Source organism: Jatropha curcas, chromosome 9 (genome assembly GCF_041381405.1).
Source record: "Jatropha curcas cultivar XTBG-Jc1 chromosome 9, XTBG_Jcur_1.0, whole genome shotgun sequence".
Classification (NCBI taxonomy): Eukaryota; Viridiplantae; Streptophyta; class Magnoliopsida; order Malpighiales; family Euphorbiaceae; genus Jatropha; species Jatropha curcas.
In genome coordinates, this window is record NC_143159.1 from 11,812,685 (window position 1) to 11,837,766 (window position 25,082).

The following is a 25,082-nucleotide window of genomic DNA, read 5'->3' on the forward strand; positions in this document are numbered from 1 at the left end:
GACCTACTGTATTGACAAATCACTTTGATCCCCGGCTCCTTCTTTTTTGTCTACTTCTCAGAGTTCCATTATAGATCTTGCAAATCAGACCCCCTTAGACTTCTTTTTTATTGTTATGTTTATTTTGTACATATTACAGTATAATTTGTACAATTTTCTTCGCACATTAATAACAATTTTATTTGATAATTTAGTATTTTTTTCGTTGCTGCGATTATTTGTGTAAATTACTTGAATCAGCATATATTGCCATTTTTTACTAGTGAAAAATTTTGGTTATCAAAAAATTTAAATTTATTTTTTTATTCCAAAAAATAGTGACCACTGAGTAGCAACGAATAACAATACCTTGAAAATTAATTTGAGACAAAAATAGTGACCGTTTATTGACAACATTAGTGACGGATCAGCGACGGTTTAGCGATGGAATGTCAAACATTTAAAACAATATATAGCAACAGATTAGCTATAAATTTAACGATCGACCATGGCGACGAAATAGCAACTGCATACTTCAGCGACCGAATAGCTATTGCCTTATTTTTAATGGACGGAAGTGATTAAGTGACCACGTTGGTAAACTTAGCGATTGCTGCATCGATCACTAATTAGCGACGGACTTCAGATTCGATCGCTGTGAACTTAGTGACAAGAAATTGTGTGCTGATTACAGGGGTCATTGTTCGGTCACTATATATGTTTTAGTGATAGAAAAAGAAGAAATAATCGGTCGCTAAAGAGCATTTTTTTTGTAGTGAATGTCAACCGAGAAAATTACCTAGTTAACTTTGATTTCTTTGATATTCACAAACTTACTTTACTTGGTAAATTTCTATTTTGTCCTTCAGGAATGTATACTTTATATTTGAAGTCCACAAGCCAAAGCTGACATACTTTTGTTAATCGGCACGCAATTATCATTTAACCCATTATTTTATAAGGGGTACCATCGATCGACTCCCAACACTTATATTTTTCGTAAGAAAAAATATTCCTCATTTTAAATTCAAACATATCCAAACACTAACAACTCATGATCTTGAATCAAACAAACAAATGATAGAAGGACTGCAAAATAATATGCAAACTATACATAAAATGCAAACTACAACTTTCAATATTGTGTTCCTCTTTCAAGAAATTATCATTATCCCCCCAAAACAAAATTACAGCTAAATATCTAAAAATGATCTAACACTACAAAAATAGTCAAATTATCTTCTGCTTTAGCACATAAAGTTCCTCCAAGAGTTCTTTAAGTATTCAAATTAGGTTACTATGAAAAGATTCTTGAATCCTGCAATATAAGATAGAATGTGAGAGAAACCAAATGAAATCCATTTACTAATTTTTGGTTCCATTAGTTTGATAAGGGAATTGAGAAGAAAAAAAGAAGAAAATGCCAAAAACGAAAGTTGCCATATGGTAAAAAATGCACTAGTTAAAAGATTAGTAGTTTCATAAGTTTCATGTGGATATGTTAAAATAATATAGATTGTGAGGCTTACCATTATCATTGACAAGTGCCATTCTCTACAATATTTCCTGATTTGTTGAAACAAAATGAGGAATCCAACCATCCTGCAAATTTAGCTCTATCAACATAATTTACAAACTGTTTCTTTGCGTCAGGCACATCTAGAGCCAAGTCATCGAGAGATTCTGCGACCCGACTGAAACCTTTCATCATCTGATATGAGGTTATAAGCCCTGAACCAAAACTCTCAGTAAGCAATCGCCATAATCTTTCATTCTTCTTCTCAATGAGTATAACTAATGCCTTTTTAACAACCTCATGGTGGAAAAATGGCATGCCTAACTCCTTTATGCATCGACAAGCTTCCCTCGTGTCCCCTCCGGATTCAAACTCCTCTAGCAACTTTCTAATTTGATCCTTGACATCTTCAACTGCCCATCCAGGCCTACTGCACCCTGCACCGCCCCAGCATCTAAGGATTCGCTCGCCAGAAAGTCGAGCATTTAGCAATGACTTCGCCATTTGAAGAACTTTGCTACCAATTGAGTCTAGACCTAAAAACTGGCTTTCACTTTCCTCCAAATGTTGTGGGGCCAAAACTTCATCCACCACCGTTCTAGCTAAAAACATTGCAAGATCCTCAACAACGACCGGATTATCCAGTGCTGTATCATCTGCAGATTCTATTAACATAACAAAACCATTCAGAACATGGTCTGCTGGGAAGCGCAAAGATGACAGCAAAACCGAAGCCATTTCTTTCTCCCTATTTTTTCTGTCCATTGCTAAAGTTATCAATTTTTTAACAAATATAGCATTTAGTTCAGGAGAGCCATTACTGTTATCTGATTCAAGACAGCTACAAACCTCTGAAATATCACCAGACAAGAAATATTCTTGAATAATAGATTCAGCCTTTGCCTTGAAAATTTTGGTAGCATTATCTTGTAAAGGGTACTGTTTTATTGAGAGTGACTTCAACGAAGAAACACATAACCAACCTTCTGATGCAGCCTTGGATATTAGGGACTGTAATATCCCTCGTGCATTCGGAATGTCAAGTGACAAGTCGTCCACAGCATCTATCATCCTGCTAAATCCTTTTGTTATTTGACTTGTATTAATTAAACCTTCTTCAGAAGCATCCTTCAACAAATCTAATAATAGCTTTTCAGCTAGTTTCCTTTCCATCGCCATTATAAGTGCCCGTTTAATTATTTCGTGATGGAAAAAAGGAACTTTTAAATCCTTAATGCATCTGAAAGCCTCTTTCTTGTCACCACTCACCACATACTCTACCAGTAAATTATTTATATTAGTCTTCACATCCTCAACTGTTTTATTCTTGCTACCTCCCCATCGACGCTCAATAACTTCTACATGAAGAGGGGCTGCTAGATAGCACTTTTCAGCTCTTTTTACCACATCAACAGCTTTAGATTCTGCAGGCAAACAAGCTATTTGCTTTTTTAGAAATGCAGGTGGGAGAATATCATCAACCACAGCTCTAGCTACGAACAACGCAAGAACATCAACTGTATCAGGTATATCTACAATTAAGTCATCTGCAGACTCCACCAATTTACTAAACCCTTTGTAAACCTGTGAAGGATCAATTATATCAGCATATAGAGAAGATAAAAGAACAGCAGCCATTTCTTTCTCTTTGTCGTGTCTATCCATTGCCATACTCACAACTTTCTTTACAAAATAATAGTTATAGCAAGGCATTCCAAGTTCTCTTAATTCATTGGCTGTTGAGGTAACATCATCTGTTGCAAAGTATTCCTCCACTATTACCGTAGCCGCCTTCTTGTACTCTTCAAAATTTCCAGCCAATTGTTTCTCACTACTATCTTCATATTCCTATAACGAATAAATATCAACTTAGCTTCTCTAGCATAAGAACAGCCCTCTACTGCTTTAACATCTTCTTTTAATCATGGAAAAATAACTCTACAAATAAAAGAATTCAATTGAGTACCTCACTACCATCACAGTTTGGATTAGGATCAACAGAACAATCATAATATGTATCAAGAGCTTCTCCAGCTGCAAGAAAGAGAGAATTTGGATGTTTATCGGACTTGAACGGGCTCCCCTTGCTTGGACCTTCTTTGCTGTGTGACGCAGGAGACTTTTCATTGACCGAAACCTGCAATGGAGAAACATAGAATGGATCTACACTTTCTGAAGTGGATTGTGCATGTTGTCGATGCTCATTCGGTACAAAACCATCATTAAACTCCATCACCTTGAAATTCTACTCCACAAACCAATCGCTGGTTCTAAGAGCCAAATTCGTAGAGCATCAATAGTTGTAGAGTAACTACCAGTTGACGAATCCTCTTTCATTCACCACTTATTCATTTTGTACTATAGTTCTTGTATCTGCTCATTTCAATATTTTCTTATATCAGAATTATTAATCCCTCACGGGTTTGATCGACTTGCTCCAGTTCTATAAGAAATTATGAATTCTTGCATCATTTATTTGAATTAATAAACATTTATAGATATTAACAAAAATAAAATAAAAGTTATTCATTTAGTAGAAATTTTAGATTACATGATTTGGAAGATATGAAATAAAAGCATATTATCAAACAACTATAATGGGTTACAATACAGTGCTAGTATCCACAGCATGCACTAATAACATAGAATTATGCATTTTAATATATAAAAAATTGCCATAATTACTTCAAATCTTTCATATAGGTAATCAAACCCATAACTTCTTTTTTAAAAAAAAAAAATTGAAGCCCATAACTTTATTTAATTTATTTCATAGGCAGACGTTGCAATAATAATAATTATAGAAAATTTTTTTCTTTTAAAATTTTCATCATTAATATCACAGCACTAGATAAACTCAAAAGAGACAGTCTAAGAATCAAAAACTGCCAAAATTACATCTATAATGCCTGAACTTTAAATTTGTAGTTTGGATGTCTACATTTTTTTTCTTTACTATCATGTAGTTAACAATTTAATTTTTTTCTAATTAAGCACTGTAAATAAATTCCAACAGTTGACTTTAAAAATAGGAGGAAAAAGAATTTTGGAGCACTAATAGCATAATTAATCTCCCAAACTCCACACTGTTACTCTATTAATCAAGAGCGGTAAAGTCTAAAAATTTACAAAAATAATGAACATCTCTAGACTATTTACAACGATTTGAAACAATTTACAAGAATAAAAACAAGTTTTTGTGAGGAAATTAGTGCTATCAAACATGTCAATTAAGCAGACAGATTTATATTTTGAAATTGTAGCTAAATCTGTCATCCCCAAAAAACAAATTCAATTGTGCTAATTTTACTTGGCTTTTTCATATTTTTCAAAAAAAAAAAAAAAACTGTCAAAATAATAAACAAATTCAGTAGGTATAATTTGCGTAGATGTTTTACATAATGAAAAATAATTTTGCAAATGAAATCGTTTTCAGTAATAAAAAGTTGGTGTTTGTATAATTGTTCTTTTAGCATTTTCTGTTTAATTATTTTGACGCAATGAAAATCATACCAATTTAGATTAATTGGCCTTTTTCAACATTTTAATATTAAATTAGATTATCGTAAACACATATATCTTATTGAAAACTAATTATATACCAACATGAGCATTATTATTATTATTATTATTATTATTATTATTATTATTATTATTATTTAACATAGAAAGCATATGACAAACTAATCACAAATGATCAACTAATTTACATATCCTGTGATATTTAGCCTCCATTTCTTTCCGTAAAGTATTAGCAGGAAAATAATTTGCTAAAAAATAATTTCATGGAAAACATTTTCCTTGAAAAATATTTTTTAAATGACTTATTTTTTGTTGATTGGTTGTAATATTGAAAATTGGTTAAAAATATTAAAGTCTTTATCTCATAAGACTATAAAAAATATTAATAATAATAGAAATTTTATAATTTAAAAATTTTATTATTAAATATGAAAAGAATGCAAAAAAAATATAAATTATGAAAGGCGCCGTGGCCAATGGTAGTGGCCGATAGTGGTATCCGGTGGGGGTGGTCGGTGGTAAATGGTGATTGGTGATAGTAATTGTGATGATTAATAAATTTAAAAATATGGATTTATAAGGTCTGCCAATATCCGAAAAATGTTTTCCATGTTTTCCTTTAAAAATGGCTTAATTTCCTTTAACTAGAAAAATATTTTCCGCTCACTTATTTTTCTGAGCGCCCCAAATAACGGAAAATTGTGAAAAATACTTTCCTGCAAGTTATTTTACGGAAACAAATAAAGTCTGACCAAAGTTTATTATAAATTGAAAATGACTTGCTATAACTTATATTTATATAAATTGAGATATTGGAGTATAATTGATAACCATGAACAACTATTAATGTATAAATAAATTAACAAACTATTAAATCATCATAGAAAATTTTGAGTAGTTGGAAGTTTATTAGAGATTCAAAATCAATTAAAATTTTTATTGGAACTGATTTATAGGAAAGAAAATAGATTTATATGTATTATCTATAAACAAAGTATTTGGTTACTTATACTTTAGTTTTCTTTTCTTTCCTTTTCTTTTTTTGTTGTGAAGAAGCTCCTTTTATCCAATCAAAAAGTGTTAAATCTTGGATATTGCTAATTGGTGCAGAACTAGCAAAGAAAATTAAAGCACAAAGCAATAAATATTACCTGAAAATAGAAAGCCAAACAGAGGAGACTTCGCCAGAGCGACAATGCGCGCCGGCGATTAAGATTGATTGCCTGAGATTTTGATATAATGAGTGGATTGATTGATTGTGGTTGAGTAGAAGTGATAGAAAAGAAGAAGTGATAGAAAAGTATTTAGTTGGAAAATAAAAGTTTGATGAGAATCTGTTAATTGTTAGCACTCAAGGCGGATCTCTAGAGAACAACTTCTCTTTCTATCTATTGTCTGAGATCGCCTTATGAAGCGGGAAAAACAATAGCGGGGAAATCGTTACTCTAAGTAACTGCTTTTTTTTTTTTTTTTTCATTTATTTAACGCAATTAAGTGGCTTATGAATTAATCCAAGCTATTGGAAACTTCCATCAAACTCATTGGTCAGTAAAACTAATTAAATTTGAACGGTAAATTATTTTTTACCAGTAATCTTCTTTATATAGGTTATAAATAATTAATTTAAAAAAATTAATAATAATAACATTATTATGTTTCGTTGTATTTAATATGTTTTTTTATAATAAAACAATAAAATAAAATAATAATGAACATGGATCTCATAATCATCGATTAAAAGACACTACTTTTTCTGTTAGGATTTTTCTATAGGATGTCATGGAAATGAAAAAGGAATGCAATTTTTAAAATATTATGGAATGAAGATAAAATAGAAAATTTCATATATGGAATTTTTATTTTTTATTTTTAGTTTTAATTATATTTTAATTTAATATTAAAAAAAAGCTCCTCTCTCATTCAATGAAATAATTTGACCCTAATAATAATTGATATAGACTTGAAAATCCAGAGTCAAAATTAAAAAAAATAAAATAAAATCAGCCTCACAGAATCACAATTTATATATTTCTCATCGATCTTCTTTGATTCTCGTCAAGTGATCAGGGAAAATATTATCCTTTTTTTTTTTTTTTTTGTTCTTAACAAGAAAATTTCTTTAATGATCAACTTCGAAGCTATTAAAAATTTTTCATTTGAATTGCTCTCTTGATCTATTTTTTGCTTTTGTTTGCTTATTTCTCTTTTCTAATTTTCTTGTTTTTGAGTTCTATTGTTTCTATTTTGATTACTTCTTATTAAATTTTTAAAAATTTTATATTAAAATATATTATAATAGACTAGATTTATATTTTAAGGTTGAAAATTTTGAAATTACCGAATTTTAAACCGAATTTTTATAAAATGGTATAAATGAAATTTTAAATTTTAAAAATTGATGGAATAGAAATAAATTTTGAATTCCAAAATATTGCGGAATGGAATTGGAATGGGTCATTTACACTCCTAGTCTTGACAACTAATGAGTGCATGATACACACACATGTACAAGAAATTGGCTAAGAGTGAAACTAGATTAGCCATTATCCATTACTGATGGGATGTTTGGTTCAACTGATTTTTACCCAAGAATTAAATTGTACGTGTTACCAAGTTTTTAATCAGGAAAGCTGACAGAAGTCTCAATCAACTACTTTATAGTTTTTTTGTAGTCTCAAGCAAAAAAGACTTGGAGCAATATAAATAACATGTTTAAAGACCTTTGCTTCTATAAGTATTTTAGTCAACTGTGGGTTTCACTTAAGTGAAAAACCATAATAGTTTAAAGGTTTTCATACCCGTTTTTTTTTTTTTTTTTTATCCGTTAAGGATTCCTCAAGTTGAAGATTTTGGACGCATGCTGCCTCCGAGACATCGTTAAGACACGCTATGAGAGGTAAGCCCCATATCCCTTTTAATTTTAGTGCTTTAATTTAATTAGGTTGTATTTAATATTTAATTAGGTTAGTTTATTAAATGCCTACTTTAATTTAATTTAATTAAATGTCTAGTTTAATTTAATCAAATACCTAGTTGAGATTTAATTAAATGTCTAGTTTAATTCAATGCTTAGGTTAGTTTAATTTAATAAATACTTAGTTTATATTGAAATATTTAGATGCCTAGATTTAATATTTTTTAAACTAAGTTAGATTAATTCAATGCCTAATTAGAATTAATTTAATTTAATGTTTAATTAGTTTAGACTTAAATGCATGATTATTTAGGTTTAATTAATTTAGAATTAAATTAAATAATTACATCACCTCTAGAGTTAATTAATTAGACTAGATTTAATTAATTGTTTAGCTTACCATTAATTAATTATTTTCTTAACTTAGAAAATAAATAATGGCATGAATAATTAGGCTCTTTTAAATTTAACTAAATTATATGCATGATTAGTTTAGTTCTGAATAAATGCTTTAATACTTAGAGTGCATGTTAGTCTTTAAATCACTTACCTTAGATTAGAGACTTTGAATTGTCTTTTTAGATTTAGATATCTCTCTTCTACACTTAAAAAATGCTTTAGATACAACGCTTATGCTTTAGCATTTTAAGCATGATCCTACAACTTAATAATTTTGCATGTTTCCATTTTTTTTTTATAGTTGCCTTCAATGTGAGACTCTAAACTTTTGAATGACACAAATACAACTTACATGTTTATATTAGATGAATGTATAGGAATTGCTTGTTTTCTTTGCCTCATTACACGCATTGCTTCATCTCTTTTTCTTTTTCCTTTAAAACTTTTGGCAACTAAAGCAAATGATCCATTTTTATACAAATTATGCGACTAAAGATTTTTTTTCCAAACTTTTGGTAACAAAAGCCGAATGGACCATTTTCACACTAAATTGGCAACTAAAGCCTCTTTTTCAAAGCCTTTAGCAACTAAAGCTAAATGGATCATTTATAATCAACTGGCGACTGAAGCCACCTTTTCAATCAATTGGTGACTAACGCCAAAACAATTCACTTTTCAATCAACTTGGCCACTAAAGCCACATTTTCAATCAATCGGCGACTAAAGCTATTTTTTCAATCAAATAGGTGACTAAAGTCACATTTTCATCAATTGGCGACTAAAGCCACTAATATGAAACCCCAACATCCCAACATCAACATGAAACTTAGAATTTTCTACCAATTTGAACCAGCAGATTAACCCGCAAGCAATCATAATTTTGATTTAATCATATACCTAAGAACTCAACTCAAAAGAACTTAAAGAGAAAATCCCAGAATATCCCTTTTAAATCCAATTTGAATTAGATGTTCAAAAACATAAGAAATAGGAATTGAATCTGAATAGCAATTGAACAAATTAATTACAATCCAAACAACAACTTATGCATAAAGATAAAAGAAGGCAACACCTCACTTTCATTAATCCGTAATTATCCAAAATTCTATATCTCAAAACAAAGAAAGATAATCCCTTTATATAGAGTAGGGATGTACAAATTAAGTAAATAATAATTAAAATAATAATTAAAGCCATAAAGTGGATAGCTCTTCAACTTTTATAACTCCCTTGACTCTTCATCTTCCACCTTCTTGTCTCTTCAAGTTCTAGTGATCCAAAAGAAGCCTAAATGGGCTGTCCAACCCAAATATATGGGCCCTAAAATCAATTTTGAGTTAAAAGCCCAAAAACTTCAAAATTGCCAAAAGGGTCTAATGATGTCATTACTTCATAAAATTTCCCATGTATAAATATAGGCCCAAAATGAACTCTAAACCAGCTGAAATACATTTTAAATAATTTAGGAAGATATTTTAATTAAAAGTCTAAAAAGTCTTCAAATTTTCATAACTGAACATTTTCCTATTTTGACTCATTTTGCCTCCATAACTTGTATTGTATTAGGCACTTTTCCTTTCAAATTAGCGATTAAAGCCACATTTGCACAAACTTGGCGACTAAAGTCACTTTTCAATTATATTGGTAAGTAAAGTTACTTTTTCAATTAATGTGCCACTAAAGCCACTTTTCCTCAACTTGACGACAAAATTGTTTCACTCAAAATGGCGACTAGAGCCAACTTTTAACAAAACACACACACATACACACTTTTCATAATTAAAATCCCCATTTCATGATTGGAAGAACTGTTTGGTTTTGATTCTTATTCAATGGGATAAGCAAGCACACTCGACTACTAAAATTCGAATTGCAAATCAAAAAATCCATTTTTCCCTTTCCCTTTTGTACTTCATTCCAATTTATTGGTTTCTTTCGATTAAGAGACTTGTGATTGGCCTAGAATCCCCATAAGGGGCTAGAGGCAATACTCCTTTCGATGCCTTGGTTTTCTTTATTTACTTTTGTGAATGTTTGCTTTATTTTAATTTAAAAAAAGTGTGGTCATCCTAGAATCCCCTTAAAAGGAGCTAGAGATGACATTCTCTTTTAATTAACTCTATTCATTTAAATGTTGCATTTTAGTCTTTTATTATACGATGTTTGGTCATTCTAGAATCCTCTAAACGAGGCTAGAAATGACACTCCCTTTTTTTCTTTCATTACTTTATTTGTAGCTTTATTTATTGCTTACTTTAAATTTCTTTCTTATTATTACCATGCATTTATTCCTCTTTAAATTTTTTTTCATTCCACAAAGCATTAACACTTAGGCTCATTTATCGATTATTTTAAAACCAAAAACTTAGTCCCCGAATCCTCCTTGGTTTCGATGATTAGTACATTTTATCCATTTGGCCAATGTTTGGAGTCAAACTTAGGATTTTCCTTAGATTTTTCCCTCAAAATAAAAAATACAATTGATGCCTTTTCAAAGAAAGCAATCAGATTAAATAGGCTTTCACACCATGAACCCAACTTAAAATGAGCATTCTGATTCCTTTTTAGCGAACTAGACTAGGCACTTGGGTCGAGGTATCACAGACGTACACAGATGAGTTTTCGTCATTATGCATCTTAGCATCAATAGAGGTACAGGTCATACTACCAAGTTCCATTTATCGAAGATTCACATTTGTAAATCAATATTAAAGGTCTCTACCAAATAAAATCAAATATTATACTTTTGTATAGAATAAACATTCACAAATAAGGGATAGAACAAACTCCAATTATGGAGACAAAACAACAATAACAAAAACCAAAATAGATCTATTATAGGATAAATAGATTTGAGTTTATTAAAAATGACTAAAGGATTAAAAGAGAGAAAGAGAAGAAGTTGAATCGAAAGAAAGAATAGAAGGTGATCAGCAGTAGCCCATACTAAAATTATGGTTAGACGATTAGAGAGAAAAGGGAGAGATTTTTTCCTTTCCTTCCATATTTTCATCAATTTATAATCACCATAATTCATCATTCTAATCATTAAATACTTTAACTATCACAATTATCATAAATTTAAGCATTTAAATCTAAACTCTAATTTTACATAAACTAAAAGAAATGGATTTTTTTTAAAAGGAGGAGAGATTAATGTATCAACCTATTTAGCTTTAATTTCTAGAGATTAGTTTACCAACCACTTTAAATTTAATTTCTACTTCCAAAAGCTTTGAAACTCACTTCAATACCTATTTCCTTTCTCTCCTTAGATCCTTCTCCTTGCTCTTCTATGAAAAAGGAGATAAACTCAACAAAAATGCAAGATAAACCCATATATATGCATGAAATGGCATGATAGAACTCTTTCCCCAGGTCAATTTCTACTTACCTCAAATTTGCTTTAAAACTCAATGATCATATTCAAAGTTTCACTTCTAACCTATGGGTGAGGTTATGAAGATGTTATGCTTTTGTTCTGTGATGATTTTTATTAGAATTATTTAAGTAAGAAAGAAAGAAAATGGAAGAAGAGAATGGGGGATGGTTCAGCCAAAGGGAGGGGAAGAAGAAGGAGATGAGGCCAAATAGTAAAAACGAGGGTTTTATATCTTTTAATCAAACTGAATGGCTAGAATTATTAGTGCACTATTTGATCCAATGGCTATAATCTTTTCACTTACATCTTTCCTTATTTATACTTTAACCACAAAACTTCTTGAATTTAATTCACTTAAACCTCTACTAGCTTTCATAGTTTACAATATTTCCCATCTCTACACTCATATTACAACCATACCTCTCTCTTGCACTATTCATCTTTTCCATTAATTCCAACTAATTCCACCCTAGTTTTAAACTTGAATTTTATACTATCTACGTTAACTTATTTAAGTCCGAATTTCGCACTTATATTATGAATAATATTATCAACCGAGTCGAGAAAACGATGATCACCTCCCAGTGGGACTATTCGTAACCTGAAAAATATTATTATTCATGGCCCGAGATTTTGGAGCAATACATTTACCCCTGGTAGCATCTAGGGTTGTATCATCAACACAAATTGGAAAAACTAACCATTAATATCCATTAACAAGATCAATCGTATCCTTAGGGAACTTCAGGGACCATAACATTTTTAGTATCCTTTGAAGGTAATTAAAACCAATAGTCCTACCTAGGACTTTAATATTAAGAGTAAGTCTCCATGGTTGTTGTCTCATCACTTTCTCTTCCATCTTCATCATCACAACCTTCTACTGATTCTTCCTTTGAACTATACTAGTCTTCATCCCATTGATCTACACAAGCATTTTCAAATTGGGTAACCCCATAATAGAATCCCAAAAGGAAGTCTTATGTCTTCCTTCATTGTTACACCCTAACTCCTCCTTAGCATCACCAACATTAGAACTCTCACCTGGGCCTTCTCTAAGCCGCACTTTCTTTTTGCTTTGAGTTAGGAGATTAAGTTGTTCAGAGCATGTCGATAGCACCTCCACTTCCTTTTTTTTTTAATTTGAATGTTGACTATGAATTAAATTAATCAAACTTTGTCTGTGGGACTAATATTTATTATTTTATTATAAAAATTGGTATAATTTGATGGTTGGGGTGAAATTCAGGTAAAATAATTTATTAGGCGTAAGGATGGAAGTAGATAGGTACTTCTAGATTTTGAACTACCCATATCTATATTTGTTTAAAATTTTACTATTCGAACCCATCTGAAACTCGTTTACGTACCTGTTTAAGTGCCCGTATCTAAACACGTTTAGAATTTTACTATTCATATCTATTTCAAAAAAATTACCTCTTAAACAGGTAGGATATCCGTAAATTTTAAAATACTAAAAATGCTTGGGTATCGATGGGTATCTACGACCAAATTCATTTAATACAAAGGGTAATGAGCAGGGGCGAAGCCACTGCATGCCTAGGGTAGGCATGTACCCACCCTAAATTTTTTTTAAAAAAAAATATCTCTACTCTAAATTTCTTCCTTTTCTAAGTGTTCCCTTGGGTTTTTTTTTTCTTTTTTGCATATTTTTCACATAACTTATTGAAGAACAATCAGTAAATGTTTCTATTATCAATGATTGGATTGAAGTTGGTTTCCTTTAAATTTAGGTTTATCTTTATTTTTTGGTTATGCTGAGCAAGCCATATCATTATATTTTTTCTATATAAAGGGGAATTAATAAGTTTTCTCTAATGCTGACGTGACACTTCCTCTAAGAAGTGAGATTGTATAGATTTTGAATATTTGATTTATCTTTTTTGTAAATTTTTGAACATTTTTCTTTTTTTAATCCACCTTTTCTCTCCCATCATTAACTTTTCAATAATGAATTGTCTTTTCATTATTTTGAGTTTTAAATTCATTCAATTATGGCAATATAAAAATTTAAATATTTCAATTATATTTTTTAAATTTTCATAATTTACATATATATAAAGATTTTTATTAGTTTTAAAATTGAAATCAAATACACTATTTTTTTGATAGAAATCAAATATGTGATAAGAAAACAATACAATGTTTAAATCTTTAAATTTTCATATTTACAAATATAAAAACTAATTATTTTATGTAGTCTAAACTTAAATCAAATATATTATGTTTAAAAATTTAATAATTTGAAAAATATTATAAAAAATATGTGTTTCAAGAATACACATTATAAGATACAATTTCAAAATGATAAGATAAAATGGTGAGTAGTATTTTTTTCTTTTTTATTTCTCTTTTGATTTGTTTAATTATGATTTTTAGTTTTTGAATAAATTATAAGGATGCAAGTTTAGTTTTTCTTCTCATGATAAGTTGACTATTTTCAAGTCCATAATATTTGAGATCTTCAAATTTAATTGATTGTTTGTATAATTATATCAAATTTATAATAAAAAAGAAAGGCTATCTATGTGGTTTTTCTTATTTTGATTTCAAATTCAAAGAATTGGGTTAATGTGAAATTAGTGGTTTTAGCTTCTAAAAATTGTATTTCCTTTTTTTATTTTTTTGCTAATTGAGAATTTGAATATTTATATATCATTATATATAAACAGAAAATTCAAGATCACTTTTTGTTCACTATTCTATTTTTTTTATATAAAATTTTTAAATTTCTTTCTATTGTTAAAAGGTTTAACTTAATTCTTTACTTTAACTTAATATCTTTCCATATATTGTCTGTTGGAAGAAAAACATTGAGACATTTCATTATTTTGTTTGAATTGTTTACTTGGTTTGTTTTTTCATTTTCGTTTTATATTTTGCTTAGCTTAGTTTTATTTTGTTTATTTTCACAAGGATTTGAGTGTGTGCAATTTCAAAAGATTTAAATATATTTTATGCAATAATGAATTGACTATTATGTTTTAATAAGTTTTTTTGATTATATACTTCCAATTAGATAAACCTCTACAAAAATAAAAATAAAGAATTTAAATTATTTTATACCTACAAGACTTTATACATAATAATAAATCCAGTCACTTTTTTCCTAAAAAAATGAATTTCTATAATTTACTTAACATATATATCTTACATTTGAAATAAAAAAATATAATTATTATAAGGCAGTGTGAAGCACAGAGGACCACCTAGTTATATATATATATATATATATATATATATATATATAGAGAGAGAGAGAGAGAGAGAGAGAGAGAGAGAGAGAGGCTTATATTCATGCTTTCTTTTACTTTTTATCAAAGCTTCCAAAACACATAAGGGCTCTTGTTGCTTGTGGTTTTTCTTCTATTAACAAAGCACGCCAATTTTCACAAAAAAAAAAAAGCTTATTGTTAACTGTCAGAAATTGAGGATTGAGAGAATTCGAGAATTCGTCCTCGCTTGGAGTAAATTTAGGGTATTTATATTAGAGTCAAGATAAATTATATTAGGATAAAGATTATAGGAATCCTATATGACCTATTAGTTAGAGTTTATTTGGGAGTCTAATATCCTTTCATATATTTATATATTGTTCTTTCTGTATTTTATTATTGTATATTACTAGTAGTCCCCCAAAAAATATTGGTCATTTATATTTAGCAAATGTTTAAATTTGAATGGATGGACTGTTTAAATATGAGCTGTTGGACGGCTTAAGTCCGAGTTAATCGACTATTTATGTCCAAACTGATGGACTGTTTATAGACCGCTTAAGACTGAATTGGAGAATTGGTTATATCCAAACTGATGGACTGTTTATAGACCGTTTAAGTCCGAAGTGGAGAATTGATTATGTCCAAACTGATGCACTGTTTATGAACTGCTTAAATCCGAATTGGAGAATTGGTTATGTCCGATCTAATGGACTGTTTATGGACAGCTTGAGTCTAAACTGAAGAATTGGTTATGTCCGAACTGATGGAATGTTTATGGACCGCTTAAGTCCGAATTTATTGACCTCCATTTAGTTGTGCTATCTGCGCTTTTATCATGATATAGAGAATAAAAATTTAAGGCAATAAACTAATTAACAAAATAGCTTTGTCTTATTGAAATGGAGAAAATAAATAAATATTGTTAACTTATCATAATCCAATATAAATATTTACTACTTATCATTAGTAACTTACTATCCTCTCACCCAAAAAAAAACAAAGAAAAAAAAAACAGAGAGAGAGAAATCACATAGGTTGTTTGGCACTTGCGTTAGTAAGGATCCAAGTCCAGAGGTAGATGTAAAAAAAAAATCCCAATAAACTTCAAAGACCAATACAAATCACTAGAAGAATTTAAACTTGATTTTCAAGTACCACAAAAGCATAACGAAAAATTGCATAAGGATAAACTTAAGAATTGAGATACATATGCTTCATAAAATTAAAGCTCATTAAAAGACATCCCTGTGACTTTTTTTCATTAATGAAAGGAATAGTAATTTCATAATAACATCCCATGCATGTAATATAATCAACTAATCATTGCTGCTACTCCAACTAATTGATAGAGATGCGAAAGTCTTAATCAGATGCTCATTCTAACGGAGACTAAGATGCTAAGGCAAAAATATATTCTAAGTTCAATCAGACAATACTAAAGGCTTTAATCGTTCAAATAAAATAATTATATTTTAAATAAATCTTTATCATTCTTATGCTACTCATGATTAACTTAATTTATTAGCTATTAGACACAAAAACCAAAATATTGGTATTAATTCAACTTGAGGACTAAATATAATTTAATTTAAAATATTGAGAATTTATCATTTTCTTTCAATATTTCTTGATAGACAAGCTTTCTTGACCTTCACAGAATTTATAGCACGCGATAAAGACAAAGAAAATCCACAAAGTGCTGCAAAAATCTTGATATTATAATTGGCAAATAAAATAAAATATACATTTATATGTTGTGGATATTGTTAGATTATTTAATAATCTATATGTGGCCATGTGATTAAAGGGCTGGTTCTAATTAAGGTGGCCCAAGATGATGGTTATTAGGCTTAATGGATAAAGACTAGTTAGGGTTTTAATACCTTTCCTCTGCCTTATAAAAGATAAAGGAATCAACAGCTTAAGGTTAACACAGAAAAGAAAACAAAATATAGAGAGTGTGATGACTGCCTGAAACACATACGATGATATCTTGTTTGAGAGAGTGTGAAAAAAAAACTCCCGTAGCTGTTGATAATTCTCTGACAATTGAGAGAAAACTTACGGACAAAAGGCTAGAGGAAGAAAAATAGATCTGTTGTTACAGTGAGAATCGAATTGCTGCAACGAGGCAATCCATAACATAGATCTGCTGTTATGGATCAAGGTACGTTTCCGATTATTGTATATTCCTGTCAAACAAATTCTATGAACAATAGATCTATGCTATATTAAAGATTATTCAATATGTGGTATCAGAACCTGTACCTATTCTAGATTTGTTTGATAGTGTTTTGTTTGGCTTAATTAATGAAAATTAATTTCGTATTGTGAAGTTGATTTATTTGGTACAAGCGAAGCCAAAAATTATAGAAATTGAAAACTGTTTGTTTTCTTTATGCTCTATAAATTATTATGTTGTTATTTATAGAGAATGGTTATAACATATTATTGGGTTATGTCATTAAAGTTTTGAGATCTTAATTCAATCTCATAAAAGTTTTGCATAAATCAATGTTTAATGAATGGAAAACTTGTTAGTCACCAAAGTGGCCTTGTTTGGATTTGTTTAGACATTGATTATGCATCTTTCAATTGTTCATGTTTTTGTGATGCCTTAAATGACATGAAAGTTAAAATTGAACAATTAAGATGATTGATTATAATTTGTTAGGTTACCCAAATGTAGACCATTAATTATAATCAATGGCATTAAAGAGACTTATGATTGGACTAATTAATATGAATGTATATCCAAAGATAACATGCATATTGTATGGAGCATTATTGAATAGTTAAAAAAAAAAGAGTAACTGGATTCCAGAAAGGAGCTCGGGCGTGCTGCAATAAGCACGGGCGTGCTATGGACTTCCAGAGAGAAGCATGGGGTATGCTGTAATGTGGTACGGGCGTGCCCTGACTTCTAGAGAGAAGCACGGGGTGTGACATCCTACCGAGTCGAGTCTTAGCATAGAGTTGAGTAGTTGAGTTGAGTCGAGTTGAACCAAACCCGGTTGGGGTAGAATGGGTTTATAAGTGGAGTTATTTGAGTGAGAGAAAAAGATCAAAGCATATGGGTGAGGATTTATTTGCATTAAAAGATCAAGCTTGGGTATTAAGTGATAGCCTTTTGCTAATTGAGGTACCATTTAGGAAGTTTTACATAAAATCCCTTGATTTTTGATGGTCTACCCGTGATTATCACTTCACTTTCCCATTTTCATCTTTATCTTCATCTTCTTCATTTTCTTCCTTTCCTCTTCCACCTTCCTTTCAATTTTAATGGTAGTTAAGCCTTAACTTCAACTTCTCTTCTATCCAAGTAAGTAAACCTTCTTGAAGTTCATAATTGAATCATTTGGTGCTATTATTTTAGAATTCATAAGAATTCTTATTTATAGGTGAAGGGAGTTCAAAGAGTGTAGAAAAAAAGAAGTTAAAGAAGAACTCAAGCTTTTTGGAGTAAAGGTTTGATATCTCTTTTCCTTTACCATTTTCTTTATATGAGAATTGTGTGGTGTGTTGCTAATGAGACAATATTGCTTCATGTTGAGTGGGAGGACTGGTAATGGTGAGAAAACAGGGGAAGTATTGAATAAATGAAGAGTTTATGCTGAAACAGGGGAGTTACTGGTACTGGAAATTTTACCAGTAAATTCATCTTGATTTTGACCCCATTTAATGATGGAATTAGGAAGTGTCATAGAAGAGTTATTTGTTCCTCTATGTGTTAGCTTTACATGGATTTTTGAATCATCCAAATCGGAGTTGTATATTGAGAGATATGACCAAAAGAGTACAGACTATGCAGGCTGAAAAACGCGAAGCGCGCGCGAATCGCATGACGAACTCGCGTTGCCTTCTCGCGCTCGGGATTTTCAAATGCGCGCTCGCGACTTTCACCTGAAACTCTCTGACTCTTATTTGGCACATCTCGCGCTCGCGAATTTCAAGTACGCGCTCGCGTACTTGGCCCTTGGCCTGTAAGCGCTCGCGACCTTCATCGCGCGCTCGCGAATTTGGCCTGGGAACTCACTGTCTCTCATTTTGCACTCTACGCGCTCGCGACTTTCAAGTGCGCGCTCGCGAATTTGGCCTGGGAACTCACTATCTCTCATTTGCACTCTACGCGCTTGCGACTTTCAAGTGCGCGCTCGCGACTTGTGTTTTCATGCACATTTGGATTTCATTTTCAATGCAATTGTATTCCTTTGCTTCACTTATATGCCTCCAATCATTTTAACACCAAAATACAACATTAGAACATGTATCAAAACAACATTCAAGTATGCAAATGATGTGAAATCAAATAAACATTATGAATTATGAAGTTATGAACTATGAATATTGTCATAGCCCTGACCTGGTCAGTATTGTCCGCTTTAGGCTTTGCAACCCTCACGGATTTGTCCCTCAGGCAGACTTTGCAACCCGCCCAAAAGCGCGCTTTTGGGCGGGTTGCAAAGTCTGCCTGAGGGACAAATCCGTGAGGGTTGCAAAGCCTAAAGCGGACAATACTGACCAGGTCAGGGCTATGGGGGTGTATGTGGCAAGGCCAGCACACCTTAGGCAAATCCCACATCGGTTAAGGACGGGGTAAACGATCTATACATAAGAGGGGTAGCTTCTAACTTGGTTAGCGCGCTTTTGGGCGGGTTGCAAAGTCTGCCTGAGGGACAAATCCGTGAGGGTTGCAAAGCCTAAAGCGGACAATACTGACCAGGTCAGGGCTATGACAATTGGTATCAGAGCCGGCCCTGTGCCCTCTGGCCGGTGGTGGGGCAAACCTTAGCGAGGATGCTGATTCCCCAAGGGGGGTGTATGTGGCAAGGCCAGCACACCTTAGGCAAATCCCACATCGGTTAAGGACGGGGTAAACGATCTATACATAAGAGGGGTAGCTTCTAACTTGGTTAGCGCGCTTTTGGGCGGGTTGCAAAGCCTGCCTGAGGGACAAATCCGTGAGGGTTGCAAAGCCTAAAGCGGACAATATTGACCAGGTCAGGGCTATGACAAATATGATGTTGTGTTATATTATTGACATACCAACATTATGCTCCATTGAGGTTAGGTAGAAACCATGTAGATAAGGCTATGTCGCGACATAGGATAGCAGATCTGCACCCCATACAGTTTGATACTCCGGCTACAGGCCGTTGAGTGGATATGATTATATATGGGCCATAGCAGCCAAGCATACAGTATTCATCCAGTTTCATACAGTTTTTCTTATCACTTCGGTTTCACTATAACCTTATGGAGCCATACAGATATCTTGACATAACATTTCATGAATCATACATTATTACAAACAGTACAAAAGATAATCAAGGTATAATGAAAGGATCATGCTATATGTGCTTATATGCTTAATTATCCATATGCATTTACATGCTTATTCTACCTATGTATGTGCTTAATTGTTTCTTTATCTGTTGAGATATCCACTGAGCTTTATTTGCTCAGCGAGTTACCTGTTTAACTCGCAGGTTCTGAGTTGGACCGTAGAGAGTCAGCTTACAACTGCTGCAGTTCATCTGTAGAAGACTCAGTTTTCAGGGTAGCTACTCATTTGGATGTGTACCTTTTGTCTCTCCTTTTCATGGCATGTACAGGGCACACAGTTGGGCCCATTCCCTTTTGTAAACTAGTATCATATTTTGTAAATATACATTACATTGTTTTTGTAAACAACATCAGCATGCTATTATATTCAATATACATTATGATTTCAGCATGTCAGGCCATACAGTTAACCAGTTGTAGCGTCTCGACTCGGTTTATTCGGGTTTACGGGTGGACCGGGAAGGGATGTTACACGGGGTGTGTTGTAGTGAAGCACGGGCGTGCTTCTCTCTGACTTGCATAAAGGTTCGCAAGTTGCTCCACATCAATGAAAGTCTATTAAAATATTTTTCTTCTTGGCATCATTATTGCTTAAAGATATGCATTTAAATATTACCCAAAGGTGAATCTAGATGCATAATTAAGGTTGTTATTTGTTTGAATCCATTTTATGTTTACTCAAAGTATTAACGTATGAGTATATGTATAATGTTGCAGCTTCTTTTAACATGTTTGCTATGGGTACTGGGTTGATTAAGTTCAATGGATTGAACTATACTGATTGGTCCGAACAAATCCATTATCAGTTAGGAGTTCTGGACTTGGATCTGGCATTAGTCTCTGAAAAGCCAGCAACCATTACAGAGACCAGCACTGAATCTGACAAGTCTCATTATGAGGCTTGGGAGCGGTCTAACAGGCTAAGCTTGAACTTAATGAGGATGACAATGGCTGAAAATGTTAAGCCATCAATGCCCAGAACAAACAATGCAAGAGAGTACATGCTGAAAATTAAGGAACACTCCCAATCGGACATAGCTGACAAGTCCATCATAAGATCCTTGATGAGTGAGCTGACGACCAAGAAGTTTGATTGGTCACAATCCATTCATGATCATGTGATTGGCATGCAGAATTTGGCAGCCAAACTGAAATCAATGGGAATGGATGTGAGTGAATCCTTTTTAGTTCAATTTATTATTAACTCACTTCCTCTTGAGTTTGGTCAGTTCCAGGTGAATTACAACACCCTTAAGGAAAAATGGAACATTCAGGAAATCAAGGCCATGTTGATACAAGAGGAAGGGAGATTAAAGAAATTGAAGGAACACTCCGTCAATCTCACATTTCATAATGGAGCTAGCAGCAGCAACAACAAATCAGGGAAGAAAGGCAAGAAAAGGGACAGTGCCCCAATGAAGGTTAATGAGGGCCAAATCCATAAGGAATTGAAGTGCTACTTCTGTAGGAAGAATGGTCACTTCAATAAGGACTGTCCTAAAATGAAGATTTGGTTTGAAAAGAAAGGTATACTTTATGTTCCAGTATGTTTTGAATCAAATCTTACTGAAGTGCCTAATAATATCTGGTGGTTGATTCTAGTGCAACTGCTCATGTGTCTTATATTATAAAGGGATTTCTTTCAATCCAACCCATAAACGAAACTGAAAAGTTCCTATACATGGAAAACAGAATGAAGGCACGAATAGAAGGAATTGGGACTTATAGATTGATCCTGGACACTGGTTGTTATTTGGATCTTGAAAAGTGTCTCTATGTTCCTAAATATGCTAGAAATCTAGTTTCTATAGGCAGGTTGAATAATGTTGGTTTCAGTTTTAAGATTTGTAATGGTGTTTTTTCATTATACAAACATAAGTACTATTACGGTTCTGGTACTTTGATTGATGGTTTATATCGTTTTAATCTTGATGCTGAATTTATTGAATCCCTGTTTAATGTTGAACACAATATAGGTAATAAACGTAACGTACATAATCAATGTTCTGCTTTCTTGTGGCATCAAAGGATAGGTCACATAACGAAAGAAAGGATTTTAAGGTTAGTGAAAAGTGAAATCTTACCTCAATTGGATTTCAATGACTGGGACGTGTGTATAGATTGCATTAAAGGTAAGCAAACTAAGCACACATTAAAGAATCCAGCCACAAGAAGTAGTGAATTGCTTGAACTTATACACACTGATATATGTGGTCCTTTTGATGTTCCCTCTTGGGGTGGTGAAAAATATTTTATTACCTTTATCGATGATTTCTCACGGTGTGGTTATGTATATTTGCTGCATGAAATGTAACACCCACCGCCCGATCCCGAAAGACCCGACGGTGGATGCCACATTCGGTGCCGGAGGCACCGTCCTAACCTACATATAAATCAAACAATCATACTATGAATTAGAAGTGACTTAATATTCACAAGTTTAGCAAGTAATAGTATTCTGTTTTGAAAATGATTTGGGAGAATCCTATAGAAAAACTGCAAGAGTTTCCCTTAAAAATAGAAGTTGCCAAACATATGAATACAAAGCACTCCCAAATTCAAACTCCAAACCCCATCAAACTCCAATAACAACACAATAGCACTTCTATAATTTCATAACTCCATAGTTCCTCAATAACATTATAATATTCATCACTTCAATACATTCATTTAAATATATCAACTTCTAATGTTCTAACCATTAAATAAGTCCAAGTTTATCTCCCAATATATATACACCAAAATAATTTACAATAACATGCTTAAGTTATAAATGAAATAATACAGTCTCCAAAAATGTAATACTTATACATGCCATAATTTTTAGTTACATAAAATACTAATCAACTACCAAAAGATCTCTTCAACTCTGATGCTACTCTTCAGGTCTTTAAGCAGCAAGCACAATCTCCAACCTGCGCGTGATAAAATCAACGCGCTGAGTATAAAACTCAGTGGTGCTCATAAAACACAACAAACCAATGTTGTGATGACAACATACTTAAAAACAATCATTTATATATATAAAATCATTAAATTTGAACATGCAGTACATATGCACACCAACACATCATGCTTTAGAAATTCATTTGATATCATAAATAAGTTGTGGTAAATTAAGAGTTATTAACATAATGTGATCTCATTTATTTCACTTCCTTAAAAATATTGTATAAGGGCTCACATACACTTAGGAGAAAAAGAAGCAGATAAGTTTTCATAGCTTATTCATAATGGCCTTAGATCGCCAACCTTTTCATAACATATAGAGCGCGTCCGCCCTAACATAAGACACCCACGTGCCTAGCATATGATTATAGCTTCTTATCATAATGGCATCAAATGCCGAGCATGCTCATCATACATAACAAAATCAAATCATGCATCAAATTCACACCAAGTATATTAGAGCCCAAAAACATTTCTCATAAAATTCATTTTCTTTAGTCTTCTCATAATAAAAACTTAATTTAAACTTAAGTAATTCATAAAAATTCTCATACTTAAACAAAATGACTTAACATAGAAAATTTCCAGCATAAAAATAACATGGACCTTTGCTGTGTTTTTAAAACATAACCGGAGCTATGGGTCTCCAAATTAAATGAAATTAGAGTTGTTAGAAGGATAAGACAAAAGCCTACAAATGTTATGAAGGGATTACAGCCCAGATCAATATGGAAGATAACAAAACAAAGCTAGGAACACAGACTGACAGACCAGACCTGATTCAGCAGAACCAAGTCCATTGTTTCTTGAATTCCTACTAAACCCCACACTCAAATTAAACCAATCCAGAACGAGAGAATTCTCAAGACACAGGGAAACAACTTTTATGAAGAACTCAGAACCTAATCTTGTCATTATAGTGGTCAAAATGGGCACTAAAGTCAGTGATGCATGTGGCCCGACACAAACAGAGTCAGTTTGGGTGTTTCAGCCATAAGTTGAGTTATATATCTCCAAATTGGACACAAGAGGATGGGTTGGAAAGCTAAGAGATAGACCTACAACTTTTATGAAGGACTCAGACACAAATGGAAACTAGAAAGGACCGAAAAATGGTCCTAAATCTCACTCAAAATCTCATTTTTCCCAAATTCAGTTTACTTGAGCCATGAAAGGAACATGAACCACAAAGATACAAGGTAGAAATGTCTACCACAACATAAATACTCATCAAACATCATCTAAGAGCATGTAATGGCAACCCAAATTTAACAAACCAATCATTTCATACAAAATCTCAAAATATACACATAATAGCATAAAGGCACAAAATCAAAATTTGAGTAAGGTAAGTGTGTTTTTGAACACTAACCTTCAAAACAAGCTTTAACAAGCTTTAATCAAAGCTTCTCAAGCTTTGGTCTTGCCTTTATCCTTATTAGAAGGCTCTCCACCCTCTACATGGAAGAAACTCAAAATCAAACAAAGAAAACAAAGAAAAGAAGTAATTGGAGCATGATTAAGCATGTATATGCTAAAAGACAACTCTAAATCCAAAAATAATTCACTTATCATAAAATCACTTACTTGACCCAAGTAGGAAAATCACCAAATTCCTTGAAATTAGTCACCAAAGATTACTTCTCTAGCTTCACTCTCTAAGATTTATGCCTTAAATCAAGTTGGATGGGTGTTTACTAAGTAGGAATTGAAGAAAATGAAGAAGAAGAAGGAGAAGAAGAAGAAGGAGAAGAAGGAAACGTGTATGGAGAAGAAGAAGGCAAAAGTTGGTGCTCAATAATTGATAGTTGCTTTATTAAAGCAACTAAGGGGGTA

The 25,082-nt window shown here is 32.1% G+C and overlaps 1 protein-coding gene and 1 long non-coding RNA gene across 3 annotated transcripts; both read right to left on the reverse strand.

The window, feature by feature from the left end:
* Positions 1-1,062: 1,062 nt before the first annotated feature.
* Positions 1,063-6,376, reverse strand: LOC105643885 (MA3 domain-containing protein). Of its 2 annotated transcripts, none has more exons than XM_037636486.2 (4): positions 6,169-6,376; positions 3,462-3,868; positions 1,509-3,343; positions 1,063-1,297 (listed from the first exon to the last, which is right to left on the reverse strand). In XM_037636486.2, the coding sequence occupies exons 2-3, from the start codon at positions 3,726-3,728 to the stop codon at positions 1,514-1,516; spliced, it is 2,097 nt and encodes a 698-aa protein (XP_037492414.1). In that variant the 5' UTR covers positions 3,729-3,868; positions 6,169-6,376; the 3' UTR covers positions 1,063-1,297; positions 1,509-1,513. The 2 variants fall into 2 exon arrangements, with proteins under 2 accessions (XP_037492414.1, XP_012084516.1); XM_012229126.4 differs by having other exon boundaries at positions 3,462-3,938.
* Positions 6,377-22,997: 16,621 nt separating this feature from the next.
* LOC149493639 (uncharacterized) lies at positions 22,998-24,959 on the reverse strand. The gene is made up of 3 exons (XR_016322425.1): positions 24,834-24,959; positions 24,619-24,703; positions 22,998-23,212 (listed from the first exon to the last, which is right to left on the reverse strand). It is a non-coding gene; the product is annotated as an uncharacterized LOC149493639 (long non-coding RNA).
* Positions 24,960-25,082: the final 123 nt, after the last annotated feature.